At 36.7% G+C, this 16,610-nt stretch overlaps 1 protein-coding gene across 1 annotated transcript in view; it reads right to left on the minus strand.

Annotated features, from left to right (window-relative positions):
- METTL15 (methyltransferase like 15) overlaps positions 1 to 16,610 on the minus strand; it is a 69,034-nt gene that overhangs the window by 27,755 nt on the left and 24,669 nt on the right. The window contains exon 3 of the mRNA XM_027901363.1: positions 8,793 to 8,929. Within this exon, the coding sequence (XP_027757164.1) occupies positions 8,793 to 8,929 (137 nt within the window). The remainder of the gene's footprint in view (positions 1 to 8,792; positions 8,930 to 16,610) is intronic.

The raw sequence follows: 16,610 nt of genomic DNA on the forward strand, positions 1-16,610 counted from the left end.
TTCAGCGAAGTTTTCCCTCTTTGGAAGGCACTAGGTATCACTACTTAAATTTTAATAAAGGTTTAACCTTATTTGAAAGGATCCTGAGGTTTTAAAAAAAATAAGAACACCAGAGGAAACTATACCCTTTAGACAGAAACCTTCAATATGGTCATAGAGGTGGCTGAGCTCTTCTAGTCCTGCAATATCTGAAGACACAGTGCCCTCCTGCTCTAATGGCAACTTTCAAAGTGACTTAGGAATAAGAGGGGAAAAAAAAAAAATTAAAAAATTATATAATACTGACATCCATTTGAGTGAATGTTCTTGAGAAAAAGCCGTGCAGCAACATTTGATTAACTGAATAATCACTGCATTAAACATAAAGAGGAAGGTTTAGGTCCTACGTAAAATTGCAACTGAAAAATCATTACTTGAATCGGTTCTTTGTATTCCTTACAATAAAGCAAACTTTTATAGTATCAGGTGCAACCAGTAATACTTACTTTGACTTCTATAATTTATTTTCTTTGTTCATCAGCATCAACTGCACCACAGGCTCCTGCTGCTTATTGTCCTGGTCGATTTTAAGCCCTTAGGTGACTTGTTAGCAAATGATTCGGAAATAAAAAGTGACGCAAAAAGCCACGTAAATCCTTATTAATTATTAACTCACTCTACCTCCAAGCCACCTGCAGTACCCCCTAAAGTTGATTATGGGACAGAAAGACGTCAGAAAGCCAAAACACCGAGAACATTCTGGTTCTAGTTAAAGGGTGCACATTTTTTTTCATATAAAGTTCTACTGAAATTGTCACTCAAGCTTAAAATACCCAAAGAGTTTGACTAAAATGCCTTAGAGATGTGTTAAACCTGTAACAGGTGGTGACTGGACTGAGCATTGCAGGTGAGCCTTGCTGACTCAGGGTATGATCTAAACCAATAAATTATACTTTCTTATTTTCTTTAAATCATGTAACTGTAGAAAAAAAGTCAAATGTAAGTAGAGTCCCCTGCAATGTTCCAAGCTACTTTAGGGAAGGGCTTTGCTTCTTAGGAAGCACTGAACCTGGAATCACAATTCTTCTTCTCCTAATCTTATCACAGGTAGTAAAGAAAACAAAGTTCTAAGATGCCATTCACTTGCTGCTTTACTGTCACTCAGGAACCTTCAAAAAATCCCCCCCAAACTTTCCAAGCAAAAAAAAAAAAACCCTTATAATTTGCTGCTTGAAAACAAATAATTTTCAGCTTATCATAAAGTTGCTCAATATTTACAGCACAGACTTCGGTTTTCATTGGTTTGGTTTGTTTGTTTGTTTGTTTTTTTAAAAGGACATATTCAAAACAGCTTCGAGTCAGTCATAATTATTTGGTGATTTGCTAGCATTTAAGTTCACAGTACAACCAATATTTTTAAAAGAAATAGAAGAATTCAGCTGAGTCCAGCTTCATCTCTAAAAAGCATAATGCTCTCTGCTGAGCTCAAACAAAGTTATTAATGGCACAAGTGACTTAAACTAATCTTAAGAGACCATTTTAGCAACTGATGTGCTATGCAGGTTACAATGTCTCTCCCTCTGCAATAGCTTTCAAAGACAGAAAAATAAATTATAACATATTTCTCAAATGCAATTGAAACGTTTCAGTATTAAGAGTATCAGAAATTAATTTTTAACTGAAAAATGGGATTGAACACTTCGTGAAATTAATCAGAAACGTTCTTACACGTATTTATTAACAGACAATCTGCATTCTCACAGCGATGGTGATGATGGGGTTGGAGCACAGACCTGATTGCTCTCTACAACCACCCGAAAGGAGGTTGTAGCAAGGTGGGGGTTGATTTTCTTTTCTCCTAACTGGCAAGCGATGGGACAGGAGGAAACGATCTCAAGTTGCGCCAAAGAAGGTTTAGATTGGATATTAGGAAAAATTTCTTCACCAAAGGGGTTGTCACCAGCCCTGAAGGTACTTAGAAAACACGTAGATGGGACGTAAGTTAGTGGTGAACTCGGCAGCGTTTGGGTTCATGGTTCGACTCAACCATCTTAGAAATCTTCTGCAACCTAAATGATTCTGTGCTTTCTGAGAATCAGCAACATTCCCAGAGAGAGGAAACAAATATAGAAGCACGTGAAAACTGGACTAAGGCTGGATGTTTAGGGTAGTAAGAAAGTTCTGGGCCAGCTCAACATAGCTACTTCTTTTGACAAAGGCAGACTGGGATGGGTTGAATCCAGTAAATTGCTGGGTGTCACACATCACTCCACCTTAGTCTGGGCTGTATTGCCAGGAATCAAAACTCATTCTAATGCAGAGATGAGATTTTTTGCCTTGCTTTTTGCTGCAAATCACTCTGTTCATTAGGAACAGCAGGTAGTCATGAAGGACATGGTGGATGAACTAACACCTGAAACTGATAATATGCAGCACATGTCTTCAGAAAGGGCAGGCAGAGACAATGCAGCAGTGGATTAAACCTTTCCTGCTCACAGAAAAGGTTTTAGCAGCTCTTCTCCAAGTTTTGCATGAAGTAATTCCCACGGGGGTTTATGAGGGGCAAAGGTGCAGGTTGGTTTGTTTTTTTTAAAATAAAAAAGGTGCTTTCCCAGAGAAGGCTTGGAGGAAGAGAGTGCTCCTTACCCTCCTCTCCCAGCCAGTTGGGTGGCACAGATCATCTTGAAGATGAATGGTCAATCTGGATATATCATTATCAGGAAGAATTTGGTTGTTCTTCTGACTTGTATTTAAAAATTTAAGTTCCAGCAGACCCTAACTTCAACACAAGAAGAAAGAAGACTGACAGCATGAACAATATCAATATTACAGATTGTTTCTGTATTGAGACACGACTCCTGTATTATTTCTTAGAAATCTGTGTGTCTCAGGACCACTTATTAGTCAGTATTGGTCTCAAACACTTGCATCATTCAGCAGCAACAAGGCCACAGGGAACTTACATGTTTTCTCCACTGATGTTTTACATAGAAATTCTGAAAATATCTCTATACAAACCTTTGCTCCTTGATGTATTTTTTCAGGCATCCAAACACAAAGCCAGCAATTAACTGCCTGATTTTACTTCCAGTTCTTTCAGTATTCTGCACAACACTTGGCACAGCTGAGTCACAAAGACCAAAATCAAATTAAAATGCTAATGATGTTTATTATTATGACAGGAAAAAAAATAGAATTATGTAGTCAAACTCAAAGTAATTCATTTTTATGATCTATGTCACTTATATGCACAATCCTAATGCATCTAAGAATAATAGTACTTGATGTATAATGACCCAATCAGAAAAAATAATCTGAACTTCTCTATACATTTGTGTATTTCATAGTTAAGTCTGAAGTTCAGGACTGATATAAAAATGTGTTTACAAATAATTTCATTCAGTTACCTGTTTTCCTTTTTATCAAAGTAGGAAAAATAAAATCATGAATCAGAGGCTATAAGCTTTTTGTTTGTTTGTTTGATTTAGCTACTTAGTAAACTATATGTTTAGCCTAAATACCAACAGTCTTGACCTTCTCTTAGTAAGTGACAAGTACCTTTTTATCAACACAGTTCCATCTTCACAGGAAAATGCTGGCATCTTCTGCTCTCAATAATTATAATCTATCTGCTGATGAAATAGACTTTCGCCTGTACTCTTTGATACCAGGGAATATTTCTATACAGTTGCTGTCCTCTTGATTTGCACAGAGTGCCTCAACACCTCCTACTGTAAATGTGAACAAGTACACAAGCTAAATATACAGCTCTTAACAAACAAAATAACATACAAACTGCTGATGAGGAATATGAAGATACCATCTTCTCATTAGAACTAAAATATCTGCAGGCAAACAGCTACCAGGTGCAAAAACCTCCTGATTAAAACCTATGTTCTCTTTCCCTCCTCTTTCTCATCAGAAGGAGTTTTGCTATTATGAAAAACTAATTTTTAAAAAAAAAATGAAAGCACTTCTATTACAGTTTCTTTTAAAAACATCGATTATTTTTTATAAACACCAAACTAGCTTGTTGCTGTATGAAAATATGCCCAGAACTCAACGGTTCAGCTCCAAAAAAAATTCCTTTAAATGTTTATAAAAGCTATTTCTAAGTATTTTTGAAGCATACATTTTAAAGTGTTCTTAATTAGAATTTAAGTTCAACAAACAACCTTTTACATGTATTTTAGTAATGAAGTGGTTACAAAAGTAATATCAAAGTCCTCAAGTCATCCAAACACCCATAAGAAACTTTTTCATCAAAAGCAAGAAGATAGAAAACTGACTGAAAGAAAAAGTCGATGTCTCCTTTATGGATCACAGAAGTTCAAAGAATATTTCAGCTTCATAATTATTTACTTTGGAGGGGTTTAAGAAATTTTTTTCCTTTTTGGAAAAAAAAAAAACCTACAACCCAAATTAAGCTTCACAGAACTGTCCTCAGAAAAACTCAGCATTTAAGAGCTATAACACTGAACTTTAAAGATATTCTGAGCACTTTAATATCACACTGATATAGATAAAGTAGAAAAGAATGAGAAGAACATAACAAACACGTCTGAAAATAATGCTGATTAAAGTAACACTTAGCATTGCATTCCATGAAGTTGAGCTAACAGGTGTATATATATATATATATATAACATCCCTAAAAATAAATTAAGGATCCGGACACTTGTACTGAAAAGGAATTCAAATCAGCCATATTTGGCTCCTTGACCTTAACCAATACCCAGACTAAACACCCCCAGCTCCCTCAGTGGTTCCTCATCAGACTTTGTGCTCCAGTCCCTTCCCCAGCTCCGTTGCCCTTCTCTGGACACGCTTCATCATTTCAATATCTTTCTTGTAGTGAGGGGCCCGAAACTAATTAATGATGTGGCCTCATCAGCGCCAAGTCCAGGGGGAAAATCCCTCCCCTGCTCCTGCTGGCCACACGATGACATCCACAGCCTTTCCCTCAGCAGCTGACAAGGTTTAAACAAAGCACTAAAGGAACAAGATATCAAGCAATGCAAAAAAGTAAAAAGGGAACAGAACCACTTGTTAAAAGTAAACTTTTCTGTGTGTTTTCTATGCCAGGGTAATTTTGAATTTGGCCCAAATTTAGACCAGGAACTCAGTGTTCTGAAGGATCAGGCTGTATGTATGAAAGCAAGAAAAGGTTTCCAGTCTGAAACTCGCACAGCTGTGACTTCAGCAACAAGAGAAAGAACTTTTATTTCTTACACTTTTATAAGGAAACATATTTGGGGTTGTTACCCAAATAAATCCTTTGGGAAACAAAATAAATGACAGAAGAGCAATATTTTAATATAATGGCATTTGAGGGTCTTTTTACTGCTCTCGATTGAATTTTTCCACCTCATATTTAAAGCTTAACACTTATCTTTGTTGCTTGCATTTGGGAGGCAGGCAGATGTTGACACATATGCAAATTTTTTAGAAAGAAATAACCCTATAGGTAACCAATTAAGTATATTTATATATAGTCAAGGCACCATTATAATGAATATGCCTGATTGCACATTAATTGTATCCCTTATGTACTACAGTCAAAAGTTAAATACTAGCTTGTAAAAGTGACATATAGCAACAGGAAGCACCAATATTTAATACTCAGCTACAATTCATAAGCATTTAAAATAAGCTTATTGCAACTGAAAAAAAAAAAAAAAAGTTCTGTTTTCCCAAGAACCAAAAATAAATTCCATTTTCCCCAGAGCATGCAATGCACAGCTGATGGTTCTATCCCACTTTTTTTTGGCAAACTTGGTGTAACCCCGAAAGCAAAATCCATAAGCAACCTCACACCTCAAAATCACTTTAGGACTGCAACAAAATGATAGACAGTCAAATTGTACGAGGAGTTTTATATCATTTCTCCATCCTTTTGGGGGCACAATTCCTTATTCTGCTCAGAGAATTACCAAGCACACATTTTTCTCCTCTGTGTAGGCTTTGCATGAGTTTCTCACCCTTGGAAGCTTTCAGTGATATTGGTTAATTGCCTGATTTCAGCCACCTCTCTAACCTCTCCCTTTCAGTGGGCGTGACAGGGTTTACTTGTAATATATATTGCCCCTGACTGAGTTTTATCTTGTTCTCCTGGATTCTCATCAGCAATTCCCAAGTTAGAGGCTTCCCCAGAAAGTACGTCAAAGGATTCCCACCCACACACTGCATATCTAACAGACCCTGACCCATTTTCTCCTTATTAAATCAGCACTACATATCTTAAAGAACAAAAATAATAAACGGAGATCCTAAATGAATGCAAGAATTGCAGTGGGAACTCTACCCTCTTCAGATTTTCGTTCTGACAAAATTGTTATCGAAAAGCAAAGAGGCACATTTCAAATACAAACATCAAAAGCATTTTTCCTCAGTGTTTTTATTCTGTGACTTATTACTCCACCCATCTTTCAGCTAGGAGAGCTTCATTTATAAATTCTGAATATAGAAAAATCCCCTTATTTAATCATTCTTATCTCCTCTTTCAACAATGTCTTTGGGCATATTTCACAGAACCATAGAATAGATAGGGTAGGAAGGGACCTCTGGAGATCATTCAGTCCAGCCCCAGGTTTATTTCTAACACAGTGAAGAAAATAGGCAATAAAATCCTATAATTTCAGATCAACCATCTTTCAATGAATACTGGAAAAAAAAAATCCAATTATAAAAGCTGCAAATCTCATAGCAAAATCCCTTGTACTCCACTGATTTGTAATCAGACACTAACTTTACCTGTTATTTATAAATTATATACTTACAGCTCCTCCTTTCCTCTTGCAACTGACTCCCCAGGGATAGCAGATTAATAATTAGCACATATACCATACATGAACATTCTTTTATCTTAATTATCAACACAAACTACAATGAAAAAAAGATGTATTTACCTTCTGAAAAAATGATCCACCTGTTCTTTCTAACAAGAAAGGCAGAAAATGAGGGAAAACACCAGAACAAATAAGAGCACTGCTCTGTATCCTACAATACGTATTCAGGTGGCATCCAATCATCTTCCAGTGATCAAGACTTTTCATCAACAACACGATGCTATTTAAGAATCCACTTCATTCTAAGGATAACTTGCAGCTGTAAAGGTGGACAACGCCACGTCTGGAGTCCAAGAACCAAGATCATACAGTTTTCCAAACAAAAATAAGAACTAGGAGACCTCCTCTGTCTAATAAACCACAATGAGTTTACATCAGCTGTAATGCTTTAATAATTAAAGCTCATCCTTTCACAAATTTAAGCAAGCAGAAAGCTAACAATGTCAATCACTGGCAGAACAGCATCCAATGGACTTGTAAAATCCATCTGAAGAAATAAACTTTTTTCACACCCAGGTTTTCATAGGATACTTTACAGATAGACACACATTGAGTCAGAGACTGTACACTGTTGTCTTATGTTGTGTGAATGTTTCTAAAAGACTGGCTGTTTTCTATGACACAAAGACCAGAAGACTTTACATCTCCCGTGACATTTGGCTCAGATTGAAAGAAAATGGACTTTCCTTGGCAATACTGCCCACAGTATTCCTTCAAAAAGAGCATTCTCTGGAGAAATAACAGTTGAGAGGAATTCCACAAATTTGTAAGTTTATACTGCATGTCACTTCAATCCACAAAGAACTGAGGATTAAGAGAAATATATTGAAGTGGTTTTACAGAGTAGGATGACCAGAAACTGGGCTAGGCTGTCTTGTCATATGCTTGCATTTCTCCCACTGGACTTCTGTCAAAGACACTTGAAGAGAGGAATGCAGAGTTTGAGCCTTTCATCTTAAAAAAGATGAGGAATACCTTCTGCATTGCTTAAATATTACTGCTGACTTAGAACTCCTTTTTATGTGGGAAAACTTCACTGAACAACCAAGTGTTCCTTCAGCCACCGCTTCGAGTTTTCTTCTTCTTGGAAATATTTGTTTTTCCTCATGAAAAAAGGCATTTTTAAATAAACACTCTAATGTTTTCAAACAAACAGTGGGTATCCTCTCCTTGCTATTTGACCTAAATTTCTTAAGTCTTACTTACTTCATATTATTTAGTTGTGTATCTACACATTTTTACTTCTTGGTCAAATTTGAAAATATCACTTTCTGAAAAGCTCATATTCAACTCTGTGTTGCACACTTTTGCATGAATGCACTGATGCTCTCACTGGGCTCTTTCTTGAACAAAAAAAATAAGGAATAAGAACTTTGCATAACTAAAAAAATTGCATTTAGCAATTGTTCCTTTAGTAAATTCAGCACTCTATTTAAAAAGAATATTGAAGCATAAGCTATACACAGAAATAGTAGCTTATTAAATTGTTCAGTAGTTTCTGAAGCCAGTGGCAAAACACTTAACAAAGCTAATACTGAATTACTATAATTTTGGGGGGGGGGGTGTTAATTAAAATATTCATAACCCCTATTTAAATGACCTCATTATTTAAATCCTATTATTCCATTGTTTTTTGTGAAATATTTACCACAAAGACATGTTTTTGTACCACTGCCATCAGAGCCATCTCAAGGCAAGCAGAACACATGAATCTTTTTTTTTAAATCCATTTTTAAACGTAAAACTGGCCACTTGATGCATGGGCAAAATTAAGAGTACTGAATATGCATCTGACTCCAAAAATCTCAGAAGAAGCTGCATGCAAATATCTCCTACTTAACAGGCCACATGCAGCACATAACGCTATTCTACGATAAGCCATTAAAAACCCTTAAAAATACATTAAATTCTGTATAAAACACCAAAGGATCTCAACCATATTTAAGACAAGAGAAGATAACTCACGGGTAGGACTCCGAAAGCTGCTGAGCTATTTTGTGAGCTGTGGGATCCCTGTCCAGGGCATACACGGTGATGTCCTTGGCCTTCTCCAGAAGGGCTTTCGTGTGACCCCCGGCTCCAAACGTCATGTCCAGGAAACGCTGGGGAGTGAAAAAGGCACCACCTTCACCTCAGAGCAGCGATAAACTGATTTAAAGCTTCTTTTGCTAATCTCCCTCAAGTACTGGAGGAAAACACACCAATGCCTTTCTGGAAATACTTCTGTGTTTTGCGCACAGTCGCAACCACATCAGAGTGACCTGTTGAGGGATTGCGACCTCCCTCCCCGAAATCCTCCCAGAACAAAAGGTCAGTCATTTGGTACGACCAACTGCAGCTTCCTGCTGTTCCCATTTCTTCACATTGTGTGTCGAGAGGAAAGCCACTTATTGGACTGCTTTATTTGGCCTTGCTCAGTTTGATGGTTACAAAGATGTGTAGGATATGGGATTATAGGCAGTAATTGGCACCACTGTTTTTGCAAAAACATGTCTAAAAGGACAGCTGATGTATTGTGCAATAATTAAAAAAAATAAAAATAATTAAATACGTTAATTAAAATTAAATAATTGAAAAAAAATTTTTAAAACCACTATCATAGTTTTATACCAGAGATCAAAGTGTGATGGCACAGGTATTGTCCTGACTGGGCCTAATCTAACTAGCCTAGAAAATGGAAATTTTCAAGACAGTAACCCATAGATTTTGGGTTCCCTGTGCTAGGTATTTAGCTATGTATTTAGGTTATTAAGATACACTGATGTTTAGTCCTAATATATCTTCTCTACCATCATAACATGTTCATGTTAATTAGATGCAGAAGAGCACAGGAAAACCCACCTTAACAGCAATCCCATTTCAATTGCTGATGTGATATAGTATGTGGGCTGGAGTTAGACCTTTTGATAGGCAATAAATATTTCCTTGCTTCTGAGGAATACCTTAGAATAGATACCAGGCCTGTTTTTTTCTTTACAGAAACTAAGACTGGAGGGTTTTTAGTAATACCAGGCAAACACAGCCACTCTCTCCAGTCTTCTGAACTAAAGCTGCCAACACGTTCGAGGAACTCTGAATGTACTCTATAACATATGTAGGTACAAATTCAGCACCAACTGAGCAACACTGGACATTGCTGTGTGCTGGACACTTTGTCCAAAAGGATCCTATGGCAGAAAAATTGAAAGCCTTCACTGAAATCCAAAAAGATTCCATGAACCAGCTTCCCTTGATCAGGTTTGATAAGCAGGACTTTGCTCTCAGGAAGCCGTGCTAGCTGTGACCAATGACTGTGCTGTCAAGTGTTTTTCAATACTTCCCAGAGTAATCTTCTCCATAATTTTACCAGGCACTGAAATGAGTCTGCAGTTTGTGGGGTCCTCCTTCCTGCCCCTCTTGAAAATTGGGACAGCATTCACCAGCTTCCAGTCAGCTGGGACCCCCCCTTCGGATTCCCAAGACCCCTCAAAAATCATCAGGAGAGGTTTTGCAATGACATCAGCCAGTTTTTTGAGGATTCTTGGATGAATCCCATCAGGCCCCGTGGATTTGCAGGGATCCAGCTGGAGCAGCAGATCCTGCACCATTTCAGGCTCGGCTGGGAGCTGATCATTCTTGCAGTCACGGTCCTCCAGCTGAGGACCCCTTGGTCCATCATCCACGCTGAAGAGAGAGGCAAAGAAAGGCTTAAACACCTCTGATTTGTCTCTGTCCGTGTTTTTGAGGTAACCACCCTCATCCTCGACAGGATGATGATATTTCTATACTGCTTATTGCCATTGATATATTTGATATATTTGAAAAAATTCTTTTTACTGTCCCCACAGTAGCAAGCAGCAACTCTGTATTCTTTCCATGCCACATGGGAGCAGGAAATTCCCTGCTCTTTGGAGGTGTTTTTTGATGCTATTGTTTTTATGGCAATGCATCTAAACCAAAGCAGAAATGTGACTTTGTTTTCTGCACCTTGGAATCCCCTTAAGTCTTTTCTCTCAGTTGATTGAACAGACCTCTGTTCACTGGGGGGGGGGAAACTCAGACTACACACAGGCTCAACTAGAGCAACAAATTCTCCATATATTTCAATATTAGTACCTGCAGGGCTTTCTTCCCACTTCTCAAGTTATTTTTTAATGTGAAAGAGTTTTGAAGATCACTTATCAGCCACAATAATCATATTAAACAGAAATTGATGCGAACCAAACTTCTCTACAAAAATTATACACCACAAGGGTAAGCACCTTTTAAGGGAAATTTTCTAACTAATCTCTTGAAGGAATTAAGACTCAACCACAAAATCCCTTTGGAACAGAACAGAAATTCAAAGGCAGTGAAGAAAGACACAAATACTTTTTCAGAAACTGTTTTTAGAAAACATAAATAAAGGCTTATTTATGGAAATTCCATAATAATAAAAGCTGAATACTTAAGAGACTAATAATATAACTCTACTGTTGCTAAACGTAAGTGCAATTTATGATCTTTTAAGATAAAGCTGCATTATTTAATTTCTTTGTGTTCTGCCACCATGTTCCCTAAGCTTTATGCTCTAGAAGCAAAACTCTCCTATAACATTTTACAAAGTTCATGGAGGAAACCAAATTTAGTTGGGTGATCACCCAAAATTAAATGGCATCATTTGTATGAAAAAATAAAGCACTGACACCGAATTTTTTTTGTAAGCAGTATGTATAAAACAGAGGACAGAACATCCATACTGCATAAATGCTCCCACTAATCTATTTAAGCATTCTGATTTATCTTCTGCCATAACAAAAACAAGAGTGTACTCACTGAAACTAATTTATAAGCACAAAACTGAAACAGTCGGAAAAGTGTGGTTGTTTCTTTAACACATCTGCCCATAAGAATTTAGCTACATTTTGAAAATACTTGCAATATGTTAAAAATTCCAAGCATTTTCTCTCTAAGTTCTCACGTGTCACTGTTTTTTATTATTTCTCTTTAATGAAAATTACTAATATAAAAATGTTGACTCTTCATTTAGCTTAGAAAATTGCAAAAACAAACACAAAGTCTAGAAAATATATAAATTGCTTTTAAAATTTCTAAGATGTACCTGATATCTTTCATTTCCACTCAAATTATTTCCATTTAATCCTTACCAGAAGTAATGTACTTAAGCAATAAACAGACCTTTCTACTTTTATCTTCTAGTTCTGTAGAGAAACCCATTTAGAAAAATCCCTTTAGAAAAATGTGAAGGAACAACAGAAAATTAAAACCACCATTTTATTTCTTGCATAGGATTAACCCACTCAGAAAAGCACTCAAAAAAACTTAGTCACAACAGTCCCAAGTGTCATTTAGGATTGCACTTATTCTGCAGTAACACATAACAATCAAAACCCATCTAAATTACATCATAATTCCTCTTGGAAAAAAAAAAAAAAAGAAAGTTTAATCAGCATGAGTCACGTCTTCACGATTGGGTTTGGTTGTTTTGTTCTAAAAAACCCAAATAAATGCTCTTATTTAATATCATAGCTAGAAATTTAGCAATAAAATTTTCAAAAACCTCAACATTGCCCTTCCCAAAACAGACCTACAGTGTTGGCAGGAAGAGTCAAGGAAGGTAGAGGAAATGCCCTATAATTGCCTATATTTTCTTTTTTTTTAAAAAAAAAAAAAAGTTTGGAATAATAATTTTATTCCACTAGTAACATGAATTTCCAGAAAATAGTCTTTCCCCACTAATAAGTTTAGCAATTTGCTTATTTCTTGCATGTCTGTATGTTTTCTAAACATCTAACTCCTTTTTGGTCATGTCTAGAAAGTATTGTACCCCTCTCCCACCAGCACTTCCAAATAGGTTTGAATAGCATGATATGAGAAAACCTTTTTGGCCAAACCTCCAGACAATTTTGCTTATTTAAGCAATATTTATTATTGTTTGGTTTTGTGTTTTGGTTTGTTTTCTTTTCAGATGAGCTTTTGAAGATCTTATAGCTCGTTCAAGAACGGTTGGTTAATAGTTTCACCTCTCCTCACGGACATCTGCTTGTGCTTTCATTCATTTTAAATGTGATAAACTTCAAGACTGATAAACCCCTTGTACATGCTGAATGTCAGTGAACCATACAGATGATCTTGTAAATAAACCGAAGATAAATACTAACGACGCAAAGGAGAGAACAGAAAGGATGGGGGTCACTGTACCATGAAAAGTTTTAGTTAAGAACACATTTACTGTAAGAAAACATTTACTGTGAATGAGCACATGCTCCTGAATTCCACTGCCCTTCCTGAAAAAACCACCACAAGGCAGCTGAACCTTTAAGGAACAGCAGACAACTGTAAGGTGATCTTTAACCTGGGAGCACCAAATACAAGAGGATACAGTTCTGATTCAGTCCCCATCAAATGCTGCCTCACCAGAACTAATGGAATTAGCATCCTAGAAAACACAATTAAACCTACATTAAGTACATTCTGTCATAACTTTTCCAGGTAAAGACCTTCCAGGGGTAATCTCTGAACTGCATTGATACATATATCCAAAGTTGCCTCATACTCCAAATGTTCCACTCAAAAAGCCATATTTTGCATCTAGAACCCCCCAAAAAATTAAATATCGCCTTAAGTTATCAAATAAAATAATTCTGTTATTAACACAACCATTTTGGAGCGCTGATCAGATTTCAAATTAATCACAGTAATATACTGCTTCATAATATGCTTCTTATATGTTCCATTCATCTTTCACGCCTGAAATAAAAAGATGCTTCATTTTTTCCCTTCCTCTTTCTCGCTTGCCTAGTAGTTTTTAATCAAATAAAATTAAATGACATTTTATCCTCCTGGTCCTATAAATACTGGAAAAGATTATTACATGAATTGCTGCTGCAGTGACTCACCGTTCCATTGTTAAGTTATGATAGTCCCATCAGAGCCCCCTCAGGAATTTTATAATCAGTTTGTGACTATATGTTTCAGAAACCACTTGGCTCTTTCATGACATACAGACAGCAACAAAAAACTTCACAGCTTTGATTGTACAAGTAGCTCTAGTATAGAGATACAATGAGTTTAAGCTCTCATAACAAATACCTTTTAAGCACTTCATTTTACTATGAAGTTAAGTCATCTGTAATTCCACTTATGCTCCACATGTAATAAAGTGTACTCCACCGTACCTAATAGCCTTTCTGGTTATTTTCCTTTGCTGTGTAACAAAATGAGACTGCAGAACTTACACAAAACTGAAACCCAAACATGACCATAAACTGAAACTACGTAAGACTTACTTAAAAAAAAAATCTCACTAGTTACAGTATTTTCCAGTCTCTTCTTTCTTGATCTTAGAGGCAAGAACCTTTTCCTCTTTTTAAAGCAATTTGATCCCTTAGATATACAACTTTATTTTCCCCTACTAACCTTAATTATTGCAAGCACCCCATCAGACCATCTTTCACAAAATGCTTTTTCTTCCTCTCGCAACCCTGGCACAGCTTCACAAGAGGACTTCACAAACCGCACAACAGCTCAGAAAAACTTTGACAATTCGTACAAATCATCCAAGACATACACTGAGTTGGAAGACAGAACATAAAGGACATGGTGCCCTGTGCCAAGCAGTCTTGTACCCCAGGTATGAGTCCTTGATGAACAAGGCTCTCTCTTTTCCATCGACAGACTTCTGCTGTTACCCTTTGGTGTGGACAAACTGCATCCCACCTCGTTCACACTTACACAATACCACAAGGTCACTAACATGCCATGATTAACTAGCACACACAAGGCATTTAGCGTGGCTCTTTCCAACAGATAACACTAATTTCTTCTAAAAATAGAGAGCCCAAAAAGTGACCTTGCACTGCATAATTATTTATTCAATCCCCAGCCCTGTTTATGACTTTCTTCTATTAAAAAACCTATACTGACAGTGGCAATCCCACCTGCATTCAGCAAGCATAATCACCTGAACCACCTTAACCCCAAGTTCCCTGATTAAAATAAAATAAATAAAAATCAACCTTCCTGGGAAAACACAGTTCCTTCCTCCAGCCCTGCTCTGCACTCCCTCTAACGACTTAACACTCACTCACAGAAGAGACAACCATACAATTATTCCCCTCTTATGCTCTTGTATCCTGCTCTGGGCATTTGTCCCCTTTCTTGCCTTAAGAAATGTTTCCCTGAGTGGCAGCCATTCACACATCATATGTTAACAGTCATAAATGTCTGATGGAGGACTTGCCACCCAAAACCAGACTTCACAAAGGATAAACTAGAATCACAGAACTTTCCAGTGGGAGAAAAGGAAACACATCCACAAACCCTGCTGCCACAGCCGAGAACACAGCCCCAGTCCAAACAGTTCCTCACCCTTCACACATTCCATCTTCCAGAAGAGAAATGAGGATTTAGAAAGAATGACAATTATGACATTAGTATCTTTTCAGTGCTAGTATAACATATTTGTTTTGAAAATTGCACTCTTTCCACTTTTCACAGGCTTGAAACACAAAACTACCAGAAGACTGATTTATTTAAAACGTCCTACAAGGAAAAGGTGAAGAACAGCTCTACAGCGTCACTTTTTAGCCCATTAGAGGAAAAGGCAATGTCTGGAAACTGCTGCCTGAAGAAAGAAAAATAAAATGGAGAAAGACCCTTCCACGCAATTGAGACATCAAATGTCAAAGTAACAATACTTCCTCTTGAATAGTCTTACAAAAATAACTTCACAAAAGTGAGTGGTGACGTGATGAGAGCAATGACATATTTCTGCAGTATCAAACCCACCATCCACTGGCGCGTTCCAAGCCAATCAAAGCTAGGTCACAGTGCTTCTCTCTGCTTTCACTGATCTTTCTCAGTGGTCTGACAAGCTAACATTTTTCATAACAACAGAGTTTTCATACTTGAAATGAGTGCTGGTGGTTGCTTGTAAATGCAAAGAAGGTCAAACTACTAAGGATGTTTGTTAAGGCTAACAATAAATATTTATTACTGCATTGCCAGGCACTGCTGGTAGGTATCAAAGTACTTACTCTTATTTTATTTGTATCTATTCCATCTCTTTGTGGGAAGAAAAAAAATCCCTGGAACAGAAAAGTAATATCATAAAAAAAAATAATCAACACATTGCAAGATGCTTCTCACTACTTCATTCTCCTGGTGTTTCTATGATGAGTCATGTTCTCTAAACTTGTTGTCTGAACTTCCTTGTTATTCACAACAGAAATTGTTCATTGTCAACACAACTTGTTTTCCACTCTGCTTTATTTTTCAAATACCAGCTCTAAGTGCATTAAAGTATAAACATATCCAACCTCTTGTTCAAACTATCAAATATATATCATAAACATATCAAACCTCCTGAATTTGCCACAGCTTATCATTTTAATACACTCAACTATTTAATATACACTAAGTAGAAAAACAAACTGAAGTGAGGAGCAGTGACAAGGAATGCTACAGGAATCTTTTGTAGCAGTGATTTTTTTTCCCCCCCAAGGAATAGCTGACCTGCTGCATGCTTTTATTACCACATCTTTCACAACTAATCATTACAAAGGTATGAATATAGACATTTTAAAAATAGTTACTGGAGTAAATGCTTCTTGAACAAAGTACTGTTTGGGCACACATTTTAAAGTCAACAGTGAGAAAAAGCAGTCTCTTCTCAGTTCCTTAGTATTTGACTTTCCTTCTGCAAAGCTCAGAATTCAAAATTAATGTTCAGTGCTGGCCTTTGTTTGTACCAACCTCACTGAACCTGTATTTTCAATAAACACAGAAAATTAATCAGACAGA

Source organism: Empidonax traillii, unplaced genomic scaffold, assembly GCF_003031625.1.
Source record: "Empidonax traillii isolate 1590-97213 ecotype Southwest subspecies unplaced genomic scaffold, ASM303162v1 scaffold779:size455592, whole genome shotgun sequence".
Taxonomy (NCBI): domain Eukaryota; kingdom Metazoa; phylum Chordata; class Aves; order Passeriformes; family Tyrannidae; genus Empidonax; species Empidonax traillii.